General features: G+C 40.8%; 2 protein-coding genes across 2 annotated transcripts; one reads left to right on the top strand and one right to left on the bottom strand.

The window, feature by feature from the left end:
• Positions 1 to 110: 110 nt before the first annotated feature.
• On the top strand, positions 111 to 2,853 carry HD556DRAFT_1312040 (uncharacterized protein; the record flags this gene model as incomplete). The annotated part of the gene is made up of 13 exons (XM_041300611.1): positions 111 to 140; positions 355 to 796; positions 858 to 879; positions 932 to 1,086; positions 1,236 to 1,252; positions 1,282 to 1,379; positions 1,416 to 1,495; positions 1,723 to 1,794; positions 1,843 to 2,047; positions 2,099 to 2,491; positions 2,542 to 2,641; positions 2,704 to 2,730; positions 2,782 to 2,853. 13 exons carry the CDS (start codon positions 111 to 113, stop codon positions 2,851 to 2,853), a joined length of 1,713 nt encoding a protein of 570 aa, XP_041155678.1.
• A 10,727-nt stretch (positions 2,854 to 13,580) lies between these two features.
• HD556DRAFT_1312039 (uncharacterized protein) lies at positions 13,581 to 16,824 on the bottom strand (the record flags this gene model as incomplete). Its single annotated transcript, XM_041300610.1, has 17 exons — positions 13,581 to 13,728; positions 13,780 to 13,851; positions 13,944 to 14,087; positions 14,632 to 14,700; positions 14,727 to 14,794; positions 14,919 to 15,013; positions 15,071 to 15,187; positions 15,219 to 15,222; positions 15,567 to 15,616; positions 15,650 to 15,684; positions 15,739 to 15,778; positions 15,856 to 15,877; positions 15,952 to 15,996; positions 16,055 to 16,142; positions 16,292 to 16,309; positions 16,404 to 16,475; positions 16,670 to 16,824. 17 exons carry the CDS (start codon positions 16,822 to 16,824, stop codon positions 13,581 to 13,583), a joined length of 1,242 nt encoding a protein of 413 aa, XP_041155677.1.
• Between the last annotated feature and the right edge of the window lie 109 nt (positions 16,825 to 16,933).

Genomic DNA, 16,933 nt, shown 5'->3' with positions numbered 1-16,933 from the left:
GCACTCCTTCTCCGAACTTTGCAGCATCATCAAGTCGTAGGAAAATAACCGATCCTTTCATTTCAGACACTTCTTCTACATCAGAACACAGACCACTGTTCTGACAACCAATGAGTAAATCATCATCGCTGCACAATAACGTGAGTTTTTCCCTTCATTTTCGTATCCAAACATCGTATATACACTACAAATAGGGCGCATATAGTCACTCTTTTGACTCAGTGTTTCAACTACAAGCTCAGAATGAGCAATTAAAACAAGATGTAATTGCTTTAACTGCCTCTTGTGATGCTTATCAGTAAGTTTGCATTTCTGACAGTTGAATTTGCTGATACATCCGATTAAAATTCTTAGGACCGCTTTTTGACTCTCTCAGGACAGCTATCTTTGTCCGACAATGTCTCTGCATACACGATCGAAAATGGAGCCAGGATCAGCATCAAAACGACCTCTGGCAACGACGATCGGGAGCCCGTCAACCCAGCAAAAAAGGAAGACTATCCTGATGTCAAGTTTTGGACACATCAAGATTTCAAACGATGGGAACGGACAGATGGACTGTGTGCAGCAGCAGATCAAGGCTCACTTCCTTTCCTAGAAAAGTGTGATGGCAATGTCTTCTCCCCTAATGAGCTCCGTGACGTCATGAAAACTTTCCGCTCAGTATGGTTTGGACTTACTCATCAAGACAAGGCTCCGGCATCCTGGGGGAAAGCAATTCCTGCAGCGAAAAACTGGCTATACACTGAAGTTTCACGCGCTGTAACGAGACAACAATTGCTGAACACTACACGAAGTAAGTAATCAGCAATTTAAAATGTTGTGGTCTTGCACGGCCTAGTCTGCTATACTTGTAGACAAGTGTGTTCGACCCAAGAGGTTAGCTATCTGGTATTAGTCTGTAAATAGTGGAATGTCAAATGATCAAAAGTCCGAGCGCGGGAAACAAAGTCCGAAGGTATAATCACGAGTCCAACGCCAAAGCGTCGGGTCCTATGTTTTTCGGGTTTAGCGGACTAGCGGGTTTCGGGTGCGGGTTCAGCGGACTACGGAGAATAATGACAACGAATGTCGGGAAAGCGAGCGGTATGCGGTGAATATCGATAAAGACGGTTAGTTCGGATAGAAAGAGTGGTAATATTTGCAATGTCAACTAAGAACTACGAAATACTGGGTTTGACCACAAAGCGTTGGAGAATGGCTCCCCACTACTTGGATAATGAATAATGCTCGAGGTCAGTCCAATATATATGTAAGTACGTAGAAATGTGGAACTCATAGGTGAAAGTAGTGGTGGAGTATTTCAGATCCAAAGTACATGTAAACAAACATGAGGCACTGCGGACTATGGGAAAACATGTAATAGCGCTTGCTATGACGTGAGTAATGTGCGAAATAATGAACTACGCACCTAGTGGGGCTAGCAAGACAGGACAGGACACGGATAGGACAAGTGCACAGGAAAATATCGGGTCCGATGCGTGGGAAACGTCAGGTCCGCCAGTCAAAGTGTCGGGTCCGATGTCAAAGTGTCGGATTGAACGGGAAGTGATTATTGTGCAACGGGCATTAGACATGAATCGTGAATCAGCTGAATACGAGCCTAGCGCAAGCTCGAGTGCTACAGCGCACATCCTGAGTTGGCACTGAGTGAAGGCTACTGGAAGATCGAGGCCGTCGCAACCGAATGATACTCATCATGGACAAGTACCCATAAAAAAGCCGTGCAGGCAACTCTTCATGCCCGTGATGTTGATGTCAAGCCACTTGGTCATGCGGAATCCAAACAAGGAGGTCAGCGCAAGTGAAAGATGGATAGTCGGACACCGGACAGTTCTTCAGATGTTTCGATTGCAACTCAGGAGGATTCCATCACCAAAGACTTGGATTGTGCCGACCAACCAAAACGAGCTAGAGTGGACAACAAGGATGCCGACCCTTCAACGGAAACATCAACTACCATCAATGTCATTCAAGTTGCGACACCCAAAAGCCCCAGTGTCATCGTTCCCGCACCACGTCCTGTAATTCTTTTGAAAAATCCATTGTGAGTCTAGTTACGACATTTTTGCCTTTACTGATAAGGTTACCGCGACAGCAAAGACACGATAAAACTTTTGAAGGAGAAACACGAAGACTCCGCAGCTCAGAAACAGCTCCAAATATTGAATGATACTCCTCCTAGCATGGCCACTTCGAGTCCTTCGACATCAACAGCAGCTCCAACAGCTCCAGCGCCAATGCTCATTGACTCGATGTCTGAGTCTACTAGCGCTGATGATACTACTGCACCTGCCCGCACATCAAACTTAGATATTCTCATGCCTGTCACCACCACACCTATTCCTACTACCATTGTCACCGTGCCTATTTCTACTGCTGTCACCGGTGTGCCTGTCCCCACCACATCAAACTCGAAGGATACTACAACTGCACCTATGAACACTACCAATACCAAGAAATTCTGTCCGGCTACTACCAAGAACGGCAGGTTAGTGTGGCTCCCTGTTTTATTTTCCGATAACTCAACATTTTTCTTAGAAATCATTGCACTCATCGCTGGCTGAAGCAGCTAATGCCGAACAGATCCTCGCAAGACTTCAAGGTATATTGGGACTCGCTCGAGAAGACCCGTCAAGCGGTATCTTTTTTGATTCTTCTTATCGTGTTCTAGTCTGCTAATTGTAATACCTACTACTGCAGAGCTACGACATCGAGGCTTCGAGTCTGGTAAGTATCAATCCTATTCCTGCTGTGCACTTATTCGTGTCTTTTGTTTAGGTTGCAGACAGTGTGTGGACTGTGAACACAGTCGACATTCTCGCAAAATTCTCCAGTGGCACGTTGCATTAGCTAGGTGCTGGGTATTGTGAGCAGGGGTGGGTAGTAGGACGGAGGAGCTGGTATGAATGGGCGGGCTGGTAGCCTATTTTTATAGTGTTTTTTCGTTGCTTTGTTGCAGTCTAAATGCATTGTTTTCCGTCATTTTGCATCAATACAATCTGAGAAGCAACATACATTCAAATCTACGGAAATATAACTACTCGATGTTTTGTATACTGGCGTCAATCAGCGTCGCGACCGGTCGTCTGAGTATCGACGGAACACACCATTTGTCGACGCTCATATACGGACATCCAGCTGTTCAGGTTCCGTCGATTTCCGTTGTTCTCCGTGTGAGGGCATCCGACTGATTTTCACTGGGTTTGACCCTTGAGCACATTCTTAACACTCAGACAGAAAATGACTCATAATAACTCAGTTGTCAAAATGTTCCATATTGACTTGTTCACTTCTCAAATATTCTCATCTATAAACTTTCTCCACTCAAATATCTGACTAATTCATTTCATCTGACTGGTGATATATTGAAGCGTTATCTTGGGTATGTTCCAAAACATACAGAAAGTTATGAGGAATATGTGTGAAGATATAAGAGATCATGAGAAATGCTGAATAATCTGTTGTAGTATGTTTGGAACTGATCTTTGAACCAGATAAGTATTAATTTGAATGGTTAAGTTGTAATATAAGGTCTTCAGGTCTGAAAATTACTCAAATAAAATCATAAGGCAGTGTAAAAAGTTTGTAGTAATTTCATAGAGCAAACATAAGAAACTTCAAGGCTAAAAAGTAGCCATGACCATGCACAAAACCGGTTTGGTGTGTGTCACCACTTCGAGACCAACAAGTTTGCACTTAAGGGCTTCTCCATGAACAGGCACAAAGACCATCCTAATATGCTTATCCAAGGTGCCACCATCCAGCCAACTTCAACTCACTGTTTCCTTGGAGTAATCCTTGACCAGGAGCTTTGTTGGAAGGCTCAAGTAGACAATGTGGCCACACATAGAACAACATACATACTCTAGCTGCACTGTCTCTCCTCTGCTGCTAAAGGACTGCCAATGTGTTTAATGTGACAGCTATGCCAAGCTGTTGCAGTACAGAAAATGCTCTACACTACTGACCATTAGTTTTCTCCAGCTTTCTGGACTGGATCAGACAACCTATAGAGAGGATCCATCAGTGTTACAAGATGACTGTCTTTGGTCCAACGACTTGCAGTGATAGCCATCACTAGGGCTATGAGGACAATGGCAACTGATGTTCTTGAGGCATGTGCTAACCTCCTTCCCACCACATTACTCCTACAGAATACTTGCCACTGCACCATCATCTGACTCATCACCCACCCTAGTACACATCCTCTCTATCTGTTGCTCAGAAGAGCTATGTAGCACCATATTAGCTCACATCGCTCTTTCCTCCACAGACTCACCCATCACTATACCATTGATCTAGATAAAGTAGAAACACTAATCTAGCACCAAGAACCCATAGACTACACTAACAGCAAAGGGACAGCTATTGCTGAATATAAGCAACTAACAGATGTTATTCAGGTATACTATAATGGATCAGAATATAAGGATAAGATTGGTGCCGCAGCAGTGCTATTTTGTACTAGGAAAAGTCCTAGAACACTGAGATATCACTTGGATACTGAGAAAGAACATACTGTTTTCGAGGCCGAGGAAGTTGGCTTGACACTAGCCGCAAGACTCATTGTTGCAGAATGTGACCTAGCCTTCCTCTATTGATATCAGTGGACAACTAAGCCTTCATTTAGACTGGTGAGAGTTTCTGCTCATATCCAGGATCATATTTGGCAGATTGTTTTTGCAGAATGATGCAACAAGTTGTGAAGGACCACAACAATTTTGCAGTCTCAGTACATTGGGTGCTAGGGCACTTGAATGTCCATGGAAATGAGGAGGTGGATAAATATGCCAAGCTCACAGCAGAGAGCACGTGGAACAATAGCTCGTGTCCCTGGCTACCCAACTTCCTATGCCATGGTGCTCTGCCCCTAAGTATCTCAGCACTCAAGGAAGTCCATCGTAAAGATATGCACATCCGATGAGAACACCTATGACACAAGTCTCCATATTTTGCATGCATGCATTAGATAGATCCCAAACTGCTACAAAGATCATTTCTTAAGCTATCCATAGCATTTCCCAAATGACTCACCAGCCTATACATGTCTCTCTGCACTGGCCATATCCCTCTCAACAAGCACCTGCATCACATAGGAGTCACTAGCCTACTTTGTGCCCATTGCACACAAATTGAGGAGATGATGCACTATCTTCTCATCACCTATCTTTACCACCGAAGAGAACATCATACACTTACCTGTACACTTGGCTGCAAGGCCTCCTCCATCCCCTACCTACTATCCAACTCTCTTGCTATACCTCATCTAGTTCAGTTCATCAATGCTACCAGGAGACTGAGAGCGACCTTTAGTGATATCCCACTTCCTCATGAACCTTCTGAATGATGACTTCTGCCCCATTTCTAGCACCACAAGCACTGCATTGACATACACATGCATATATTATTCTCATATACAACATAACACACTCATCTACATGGAATCACTCACACTCACCCTTGGCCTTAGTCGGCCGGATGGGAGAAGTTTACTGTCAACCTTTTTGGCTCTCTCATATATATACTATCCTACTGTCTCCAACCAGATTTCTATACTAGACTGTGCAAGCAGCTGAGTACTTGTTCAGTTCTTCATTAGACAGTCTACACTTACTGCATACACATTACAGCTATCTTATCCTCAATAGGTGGTGCATCTAAAATGGCCAGCAGGAATAGTGAACTGGTAGAGGTACATCCTATACCAGGGCATTCGTGTACCTAAAGATGTGTTTAAAGACATACATGTCCTATAGGCTAGATAGTTTGGTCCATAGAGTCTCACTCTCCATAGGATAATAATTGAAATTTTTTTTTTAAAGTTGTTTTTTTGTTAAATCATCTTCTCTTTGATACTGTTCCCAATAGTATGACTTCATATTTCACTAAGTACTTTCTCTCCAAAGATCATCAAATATGTTTGGTTTTGTAATGAGATGAGGTCACGATGTCCAACTCTGTAACCCACCTAAAGTCTAATATGAACTGTTTCACCACTAAGGCCCATTACTTAGGTATATGAGATATTTGGGGCAAAAACAAACTTAAGAGCAAATACTCAGGAGCAGACTATTGAGGCAAAAGAGGCAATAGACAAGCTACTTAGTATGTGCAGTTTTTTATAGTACCAAAAATTGCTATGTATATGAGCAGCATGCTTCTTTTTACTGGAAGGTCCTATAAAAGTGAGTGTATAATGCTGTTAATGATAACCCATATAGGCTGATATTATGTGTTAAGGTCATACTCTCGTAGGATCAGATCCGAAGGACTTCGGTGTCATATCCTGTATTCCGGACCTATATCTGACGATGTTCCCATGCCTCATCCGGACATCCAGATCTCCTATCCATGTCTCCAGACCTTCAGCTTCTCTATTTTGCCCAATTCCCAGATCCAATGTCCAGACATCTGATTTGACATCCACATCTCTGGATCCGACCTATCTGTCATGTCCAAACTCAAACCTTAAATCAGCGCCCATCCCCTTATGGTAATCACGTGTCTCTGGACTTCCGAACATCCGGATCCGACCCGCGTCTATCTTCCGTGCCTTTTCCCTTTGTACGTTCCTTCTCAAGTTAGACTATACTCATTTTCTGTACCTCATTTCATTTCCACCTTTATTTTACTATATTCTCATTTCCGTCTTCATTTACTATTTTCCGATAGACTAGTGTTAGACATTTCTACATGCTCCGTCCATAGCCTCACATAGCCTCGCACTGCGCTAACTGATTCTCCGTTATGTCCTTTGTAGTATATAAACCCTGTAAAGTCTCTATACTTCCTCAGTCTGAATATCACATATTAGTCCTCGCACTAGATCTCACACTAAGTCCTCACATCAGTTCTAGTCCTCCAACTTAGTCAATATCCATCTCAGGCCTAGGGAGGCATTCCCTAGGTCAGAGCTCCGCTCCTCCACTCCTCCGATCCACTATTCCTCCAAGTTTCCAGAAGTTCTTCCGGAACTTTCCCACGGTCCTCCGGACCTATTCTGCTTCAGACTTTGTCCTTGCAGCCTTTCCTCTGTTTGCTTCTACTTAGGACAAGTCCTGAGTAGCCATTACACATATCCCTGTCAGGACGAAACTCCATTGTAATTTCCGGAAGTTTCCCGCACTCATCCGGAAGTTTCTCGCACTCGTCCGGAAAGTCCTTCCGAAGTTTCCCACGCTCTTCTGGAAGTCCTTCGGACTTCACTGGACTTCCTCCGGACTTCATTCTGAAGTTAAGGGCACATACTTGGGTAAGGGGCGCAGCGCACAAGCTGAAGCCAAGCCCCTTGGAATCAGTCCTACCCTTTGTGCACGGTCTTAACATTTGGCCTCAGCTCGTATGCTGTGCCCCTTTCCCAAGTACTGTCCCTTATTTCAGAGGCTAACAATAACACATCTGGAGGGTCGGACAAGTCTCATAGTGTTATCCAGATGACTTCCAGATATCGGAAACACGTATACAAACAGAGAATAGACTATCCAAAGATAGAGGCGGAGATGTAGACTATCGGAATCGATCTGAAGTCTCAGAGATTGACAAGAGCTGATTAGACTCAAGTCTGGAGGACAGAAAGAGGACAAACTAAGATGATATTTGAACTGAGGTACTACCGGACATATACACGAGTTTATATACTAAGGGATAACGGAAAGATCAGTAAGCAAGAGTCCGAGGCTATGTATGAAGTGTAAGCAAAGTTTATCAAACATGAGTCGGAAATGAAACATAGGTTAACAGATCAGTAAGCATAACCAGTAGTAAGTATAACCGAGATACTGGGAGTAAAGGAACACTGAATAAAGGAATAGGCTGTGTTTAACGTTATATGAACAGGAAATGAATTAAGAAGCTTATCATATATCGGATTGGAAATGGATCTAATGGATCGGATCGGATCTAAGGTCTGAGGTCCAGATGAGAAGCGTGGATATATGGGATATGACATTATGCTAGGATCCATACTTTCTATTTTTTTGCTGTTGCCATCAAGGAGGCTGGCTCAAATATTATATATCTAGACTGAAATGACAATAAAGTCATCTATGCCTATATTTTTATAGTTAGTTAGTGACCGAAAGAATAAAGAATTTTGCATTTCCTAGCTAGGAATTAAGATCCTTGTACAACAAGATTAGGTATTAGCCATGCTAGCTCTTATATTGGCCCAGTTCAGTGCTCCTATAATAAGTGGACAGAGTATTATATTTATATGTTTCACAGATATACTGCTCTTCAAACATACCAAGCCTGAGACAGTAGATATTATTGTTCTATAGATCATTGTAGAACAATCATGCTATGATTAATATATAGGAACCACTAACATTACATATTATATCAGATGATTTGTCAAATACTCATCTGACTCCTGTGGATGCTATGTATAGTGTTGACTTTAAGCACCAGATACTATTGATATCTGTTCTTGAGTCTAACCTTGATAGAATAAACTTGTGTATATCACTACTGGTTTGTTTTGGTATAGGGATACAACACAGAGTGGGGCTATATAAAGATGGCCTCAAACTGATGTATTTATGTTGTGGTTTTGTACTGCCTAGTCTGCTATATTTAAGAGACAAGTATGTTCAACCCAGGAGTCTGTGATTTGGAAATAGTCTTAGAGGTTAGTGATGAGTATGAGATCAATATTTTGAACATAGGAAACAATGTCATCTGAAAGTGTTGGATTTATTAGGTTTTAGGTTTCAGATTTTGGGTTTAGGTTTGGGATGTCAGAAACTAATAGGTGTGTGTGATATTAACTAAGAACTATGAAATATCAGATTTGACTCCTAAGTATTGGAGAACAGCTTCCCTCTACTTGAATAATGATTGATATTATAAGTCAGTCTAATATTTATTAACCACCAATACCTAATCTACAAAGGTCCAGAAATAATAGTAGTATAAAGTTGGAGCATCGATTAAATAGAATGAAAACATATGACTTAAATACTACCCTGTCATATTCAAGAAAGGCCAAAACTTTGGGTTTATATTTAATACTAATGGTCAAACTGTCACTATGGCTAATAAACATCACCAGCTCTCTATAATAGATATAGAAAAAGAGGCTTCAAAAGTCCTTCAAAAGCTAGAACAGTATATGGAAGAATCTCTATTAAATAAGGTCCACTATTTCTTCCATAGCTTTTGCTCCATCACATTATCTTTTTCTGATAATCAAAATGATAACTACTTATTATTCTGCAGCAATCAAATGTTTCTCAACTATAACCTATTATTCTGTCTATTACAGATAGATCATGCAAATATCTATAAACTAATTCTATCTGCATTATTTAAAACTCTAGTACCAAAGTGAATGAGTTAGTTGCCTAAAGTTAGAGTTTACAGATATAGTACTATGAACCTGACGGAACTAGACTGAGATAATACTATCTTGTATAGTATTTCTATGTTAGTTTTTTGTCATCTAATAAACTAAGGAAGTGATGATGTTTAGAGGTATATATAATGATATTCTAAATAATAAGTAATAAATAAATAAATATAAATTTGAATCTTTGGGGTCACATTGACATGAATAATTGCATATACAGAGGCTTGAGGAACTAATTTGAAAGCATTCAAGTTGGCAAAATAAATGCAGCATTATAATATACAAGAAGCTTATATAATTTATACAATGAAACTAACCATACAATGCAGCCATCTGGGAAGGCTACAAATAAATTGGTTGCATCAGATGGAAGCTTTGTTTTGCATGCATATATGCAGTTGAGTACATAGTGTAGTTGAAGTTTAAACTAAGCTAAGTCACTACTGGTAACTATTAATATGTGGGCATTGCAGTGTATGAGAGCCCTAAAAATATAACCTAGCCTAGCCTAGCATGATCAGTACTTGATGCACTTAAAGTAGTCAACCAACCAACTAACTAACTAACTAACTCACTAAATGGAGCTTGCTTAATTATTGTAGGGCTCCATTCGGATATTTGAGAAATTACTTATAGCTTATTAGGATCCAACATAGAAACCATTTCAGCTATGAGATAGAGTTACAGTAAAATGAAAAACAATTATGATATTATTTATTATTGCAAGTTACATAGTCTATATGCTACACATTTTTATGACTTGGATGCTTCTGTCATGTATTTTCTTCTTTTGCTAGTGGTACACTATTATTAATTGATTACTTGCACTGTCTTACTAGAATGCACAAACACACTTAGAATAAAGATCTTAAATAGTATAGCTAAATTAATAACTAGCCTAATACAGTATTGTAATATTATAATAACAGTGCAATAGTATGCAGAACTAAGATGAATATATGAACTACAACAGTACATAATAAGTCAGAGTAGTATATTATAAATATTTCTTATTTTTATAATTCAAAGATATATACTCTATAGGCTTGTGGTCCATCCTTTTATAGAGTGAGTGCACTTATTCCAATTAAGTTTAATTATAGGAGCTCAGAAAGCTAGTTCATATTTAGTTCTAATTCTAACTTAATAGTAGTATTTTTGTATAAAGATCAAAATAAAAGTTAAACACAATTGAATTAATTAAAATATGTGACTTCAAAACCAACCTCTTTGCTATTAAGGTACTCACCATAAGTATGATGCAGGATTAAAACAAAATATGCTATTATAGTATAGTCTTAGAGTAAGCTAAGCTTTTAATTAAGATGCTGGTTTTATTTCCTCATAATTAGTGGTATTCAAGGTAATTTCCTAAAAACTCGGTAAGCTCAATAAGCTCCATAAAATGTTGGCTAAAGTATCTTGCCAGTTTTGAGTTTCACTGAAGTTCAGGATTAGTCAAGTATGATAAATATCAGTACATTGTTAGAGTGTAAAATGTAGTGCCTGCCCTACATAACAACCGATCTGCATATAGTTTTTCTGCTAGTAAGGACCCAAAACTTTGGAGCAGTGCTTTTGGAGGTGTTGGAAGGTATGGCTAGCCAAAGTGCATAGACATTATCATCATCCATAGATTGCACTTGGCAATAGACATGAAAATCTAGTGGTGCCTATGTTCTCTTCCCCTTTGAAGCAGCTTAAGGTAATATATGTACACACTAGCAGTCATGAAGCATCCTTTCAGATACATCATTGGAAACTATATAATTACATGAAGGATAGGCCAAGCCCTTGATGAGTTTACAGATGTCCCACACACAGAAAATCATTGATACATAAATTCCTTTTTTTCAATATTTTGACAGGCAAAATGAAAGGAAATTTCTATCTTCTTAATCGATGTTTTTTGGATGTTTAATGAAGGAAAATGGAAAAATGCCTGCAGTGTTTGAAGATTGTTTTTGTACTGTGGCCTGGATTGATGAGTTGATGAGTTAGGTGCTAACTTACATATTAATGCCTCTCTGATGAGATGCTGTGGTGATAGTAGATTATGTATTTCTAGCAAACCAGCAAGGGAGCAAAGCAGTGCCTTAGTGCCTTCTGGAGGTATATTTTTCAGGACCCAGCATTCTGCATCACTGTCATCATCAGATAAGAACACCTAGGTAATTATATATGCAAAATTCTCCCCATAGTCATTGAATGATAAACAAAAGTGAGCAGAGAAAACTTTGATGGTGAATTGCATTTGCTATCTCCTTCACAGAAATCTTCACTATCACTATCCTGATTAGGTATCATGACAATAGCATATTGTGCCCTTCTAGTGGACCTATGAGTAGGCATGGTGGTGAGTCATTGTCTAGACTGCACCTAAGCATGGGAAAATAGCAGACAGGTAAATGTGAGGTGCAGGGATATATCTGAGGCTATCAAAAATGCAGAAACATGCAGCCAAAGATGCAGAAAGCACAGGAAATGCAGACAAGGTATAGGATATTTAAAGAAACAAGATTTAGAATGAGGGCAAAGATATATTGTGAGGTAAAGAGCCTTCTATGTCTACCATTGAAGTCTTCTTCTTATTTAAGCTCACAGCATTTTGAGCTTCATAGAAAGGAACATTTGGAATACTATTGACGACACATAATAGTCAGACAAGACATAGAGCAATAAGGGTCTCATGATTGAGGGAGAGGAGTAGCTATGCATAATTCTAGACGATGTAGGTTTGTACAGTGCTAGGCTGCTAGGCAAGGCAGAACTGAATGCTGCACAACTTTAATATACAGGTATTTGTACCTTTTGTAGAAAAGCAAAAGAGTTTTTGTCTATATGAGGGTAAGACAGAGAAGCTATGTATTGCTATTTGTAGCCCACCACCTTTGGAAGATTATCAAGGCTGATGAAACAATGCTAGGAGGAGTTGAACTCCTGTCCAATGTTGTTACCATCATGCATCTTAAAGTCTCCATCTAATACATCCAATGCATTGCCAAGAGGGGCATAGAAAACACCATCACCATCATCATCATCAGCATCAGCATAAGGATCATTATTCATATCACTATCAGGATTGTTGATTGAGTCACCTCCAGCACCAGCCTAGTGTCATGAAGGAGAAGAGAGAGCCCATAAATCAAGTCACTGACTTCAAGCGAGATCTCAAACGAACCAAGACGGCCGCTGTGTACAAGGCACTGATGTTACCTGCACAATGTTGAAGGTTCGTGCGTTTTCGACGGGGCTAGGACTTAAAGCCTTCATCACAATGAGGTTTGGGGGGAGAGTTGGGACTGTGAGAGGTTACTGATACCAAATGACTACTACGAACTTTCAGAATGGAGCTTATCTCGGTCCGATCATTCCAGCCGGTAGCTGGCATTCCCAAATTGTCACGATTTAATCGCTCAATTATTTAGTTACTCAGTTCTCAGACCACCATTTTCTCGACTGTGTATTAGCGAGTTAGCGAGTTCTTAACAGGTATCCTCAACCGAACATTATTCCACTCATAACTAACTAGCCGTAGCCGTAATTTTTTGATGTAACAATCGGTGTGTCCTTGCGTGTTCATCCACGTCAATGGCAACGGCAAACACGCTAAAAATGTGTTAAAAATGCGATCCTGCTTGTGAAAGTTTCGGCGAGTACTGGAAGGCATAATCAGCTCACAAAAACTACCATCATGCAATTTTCAGCACGTAATACAATAACTCTAACAATTTGGATCCATATTTGTGGGGACACCGCGTTTACATTTCAATCCTACAGTGAGAACTGTTTCGGAACTCGGCCTCCAACGAATTCTACCGCTACATTTCATATTGTGAAATTGTTGAGAATGATATGAGGTGATTTTTTTTATTGCTCAGATAGTCCCGCCTCGATATCAGAGGAAGGGCGGGGAAATCCTAAGCTCCAGAACAGATGGTCTTGTCGCGAAAACTCGACCCAGAGCAGAAGCTCAAATAATTGTTAAACAAGGTGGACAGTGAAGAGACCCTCAGCTAATACAAACGGGACTAGCACGAATAGCAGTCCAAGCGAGAGGTATTATAGGTCGATGATCATTCATGCCGGAACATTATCGAATGCTGAACACCGAGGTAGGTTGATTTGGAAAGGCGGAATCAGTGCAATTACTGTGCTCAACAAGTGAAAGTATTGATTGGAAAGACATTGATATTATATTGTAGTAAGTTCATTCAGGATCGTTAGACTATGACATGGACGATTGACGCTCGTCTACCTTATTTGTACATGTTTGACATATCACCTCTCCCTCAGCAAATGCTCTCTCTTGGATTTCTGAGAAGTTGAAGCTCGCACATCCATGTGCATCCGGATCCTTTGGCGACGTGTATTGGCTTGCCATCAAGAACAGCAAAGGCACAACAGAGGTTTGTTTGACCACTTACCCAAGCTCATCAATCGTCCATCTAATATCAATCAGGTCGCAGTAAAGGTGTTCAGGATTGTTCCTGGGGGAGCTATGGAGAAAACCGAAAATGTTCGTCATCCAACTGGATCGTGATCACACTTTGCTCCACGATCTTATGTAGGCAATGCGTCGGGAACTCACAGTGCCACCTCTATTGTCGCGACCATGACTTCAACGTCAAGTCCTTCCCAATTAAACCAATATCTGGGGAGTTGCGCATCCAAAGATGTCAGAGAAGTCCTACTGGCCAGCATTTTACCAGGTAGCCAAGATCCGTCGACTCTGCTAAACACGCGAGATCACACACTTGGTATGCTTTACATTTTGTGAGTGAGTCTTATTGGAAGGTTTTCAATATTACGCACACCAATCTCCTGAAGGTCTGCGTGACTGGTCACTGCGTACTGTTGCGTCTGATAAGCCTTTGTAGCACCGTGCATATCGGGGGTTTTGCTGCAATTTTATCCCTGAACATGCTCGCATTGCTCCGGATCGAGGTTAGCCTGTCCTTACTTATGTGCTGTTACAATGAGGTCACATACATCCAGTGACACTTCTTGCAACTGGAATACGACAATTCGCTGAAGCTGAAGGATTCCCTAACTTGTGTACTTATCACGCAAAAGAGCAGCCTCGACGGAAGTCTCAATCGAGCCCTGCAGATACATGGGAGGAAGTGGATACATCATCCACCGACTATGCCCGCAGGTTCAGGGAACTTATGGAGATGATGGCTGACCTCCGATCCATAGGGTGAGTGATCATGGATTTGATTATAACTTCGGATCGCTCACGTTACCTTCCAGTGCTGATGCGTTGATCGCCTTACCATCCATCATTGTAATTGGCGACCAAATCCGTCTTTTTGTCACGTCCCTCGTCTACAGCTACACTTAACCTGAATTTCAGTGGGCAAAAGCTCACTCGCCGAGTCCGTCAGTGGGGTACGTTAGCAGATAGTTTTGAGGGTGCTGCAGGAGAGAGAGAAGGTGCTGTAAAGGATTGAAATGTGTGAAGGAGGGGGGGCTGAGGGCTAGAAGCATATTGGTGAGCCAAGGGACCAGTCCCTCTACATGGATGAATGAGCATATAGAAGTCTACTGCATGATCAACTACCGGCTGGGAGGTGAATATTTTGATGCTACATGTTGGGTTAGAAAATAGAAAGAGGTGCAGTAGATCATACCACAGAAAATTGACTAATACTTGCTCTGAAAATCAAATAAGGTAAATCAAATACAAAAAAAATAGCAAAAAAACAGACTTACTGTATAGATTAGCAACCTCATTTTCATTAAGTGAAGTGATGCTAGCACCAGTCTGATGGAATTTGTCAAGCTGCTCCTTGAACAATTTTTTGAGACTTTGAATAATTAAATCAGTAGCTATGAATTATGAATAGTAGAAACAACTTACATAGCTACACAATTGTTAATGGCCAGATTAAATTTTTCGGCTCCTCAGCATATGATACTGAATACTCAGTGTCCTTCTCAAAGATGGGCTTCAAGTTAACTAATACTTGGTAGATCTCTCTTTTGTCTTTCCCACAAATATGCTCCCTTGAGTTGTTATTGTTAGTAGTATTGGAATCTGACAGATCTGAGACAGAGAAGAACACAACGGCTGAAGAACAGGCATAAGAAGAGGTGTAGAAGGCGAGCACATCCAAACTGGGCCAAGACAAGCAATATGTTGATGTCAGCTCATGCCCTGCAATGTTTCACTTCATTCTATATTATATCAATGTTCCTAGGCACTTACATTAAAAGCCCAAGCTCCAGTATTTGAACATCTCAGTTTCAATCCAAATACTGAGATGTGAGTTATTAGATTGTATTGTTTACCTGCAAGTCTAATGTCATATAGTCGCACCTTTTGTCTAAGTACATGATTTTTTAGTATAGAGTTTCAATTCAAATACTGAGATTCACACCTTTTGTCTAGCTCCCATGTGACCATCTCACTATATACTTCTAGAGGTAGTGAAAGATTTCTTGTTCTTGTAGAATATAATGCAGACATCCACAGAGTGAGTGGTGATATGTTATACCAGTGTAGCACTCAGGCTCATGCTGAGCACGTATTCAGCTAATTCCCAATGCATGTCAAACACTCGAATCACTTCCCAATATTATCCGACACTTACCCACTCAATCCGATGTTTATCCGCTAACCCAACGCTAACCCAACGCTAACCCGATGTAGTCCGATGCTAATCCGATGGACCCAGTGTTTCCCACGCATCAGACCCGATATTTTCCCGTGCACTTGTCCTCCCTATGTCCTGTCCTGTCATATCTATCCCCACTAGGTGTGCAGTTATCTGTTTTCACATCGCTAACACAGTAGACCGCATTATTACATGTCCACAGTACCACATGTCTTATTACATAGGACATCGGACCCGAAATTACCGCTACTACTTTCACCTATAGCACTCCAAAATTCTACATAGACACTATATATTTCGCATGCCTCCTACTTACTTATTTACCTTTCTACCTCTGAGTAGGAGGAGGTCATTAGATATTCATAGTTCTTGGTTGAATTCCGCAAATATCATCCTTTCATTATCCAAAACACTCCGAAAATACTGACAGTAACCCACTATCCCCGACATTCGTTACATTCCCGACGCTAATCCGATGTAACCCGACGAAACCCGCTAACCTGAAACCCGAAAACATCGGACCCGACATTTTTACCTTCGGACTTTGTTTCCCACGCTTCAGACTATCTTCCTTTTCGTATAACTAATTATTCTAATACCTTACAGCGAACCCCTCAGGTCGAATGCACTTGTCTTGCAAGTATAGCAGACTAGGCTGTGTCAGACCACAACTTTTATATTGCTGATTACTTACTTCGTGTAGTGTTCAGCAATTGTTGTCTCATTACACCAGGGTACCCATATAATGAAGATTTGAGGGTCAGGTCTAGTGAATGATGATCTTTGGATTGGACTCATGTGCTTGACCTTTCCCTCATCTACTGGATGGTCTTGCAGAATAGTAGACATATTTGCAAGCAGGAGGTATTGGTATTGAAGCTTCAATTGGTCATGCTGGCCAAATTCATCTAGAATTTTTGGTTAGCCAGTATTTTAGTGAGCATTCTAGTGAGTCTCA

This window comes from Suillus plorans (assembly GCF_016647745.1).
Source record: "Suillus plorans strain S12 chromosome Unknown HD556scaffold_68, whole genome shotgun sequence".
NCBI lineage: Eukaryota > Fungi > Basidiomycota > Agaricomycetes > Boletales > Suillaceae > Suillus > Suillus plorans.
Note: the sequence above shows the minus strand (reverse complement) of the source record. Positions and strands in the feature narration are given on the sequence as shown.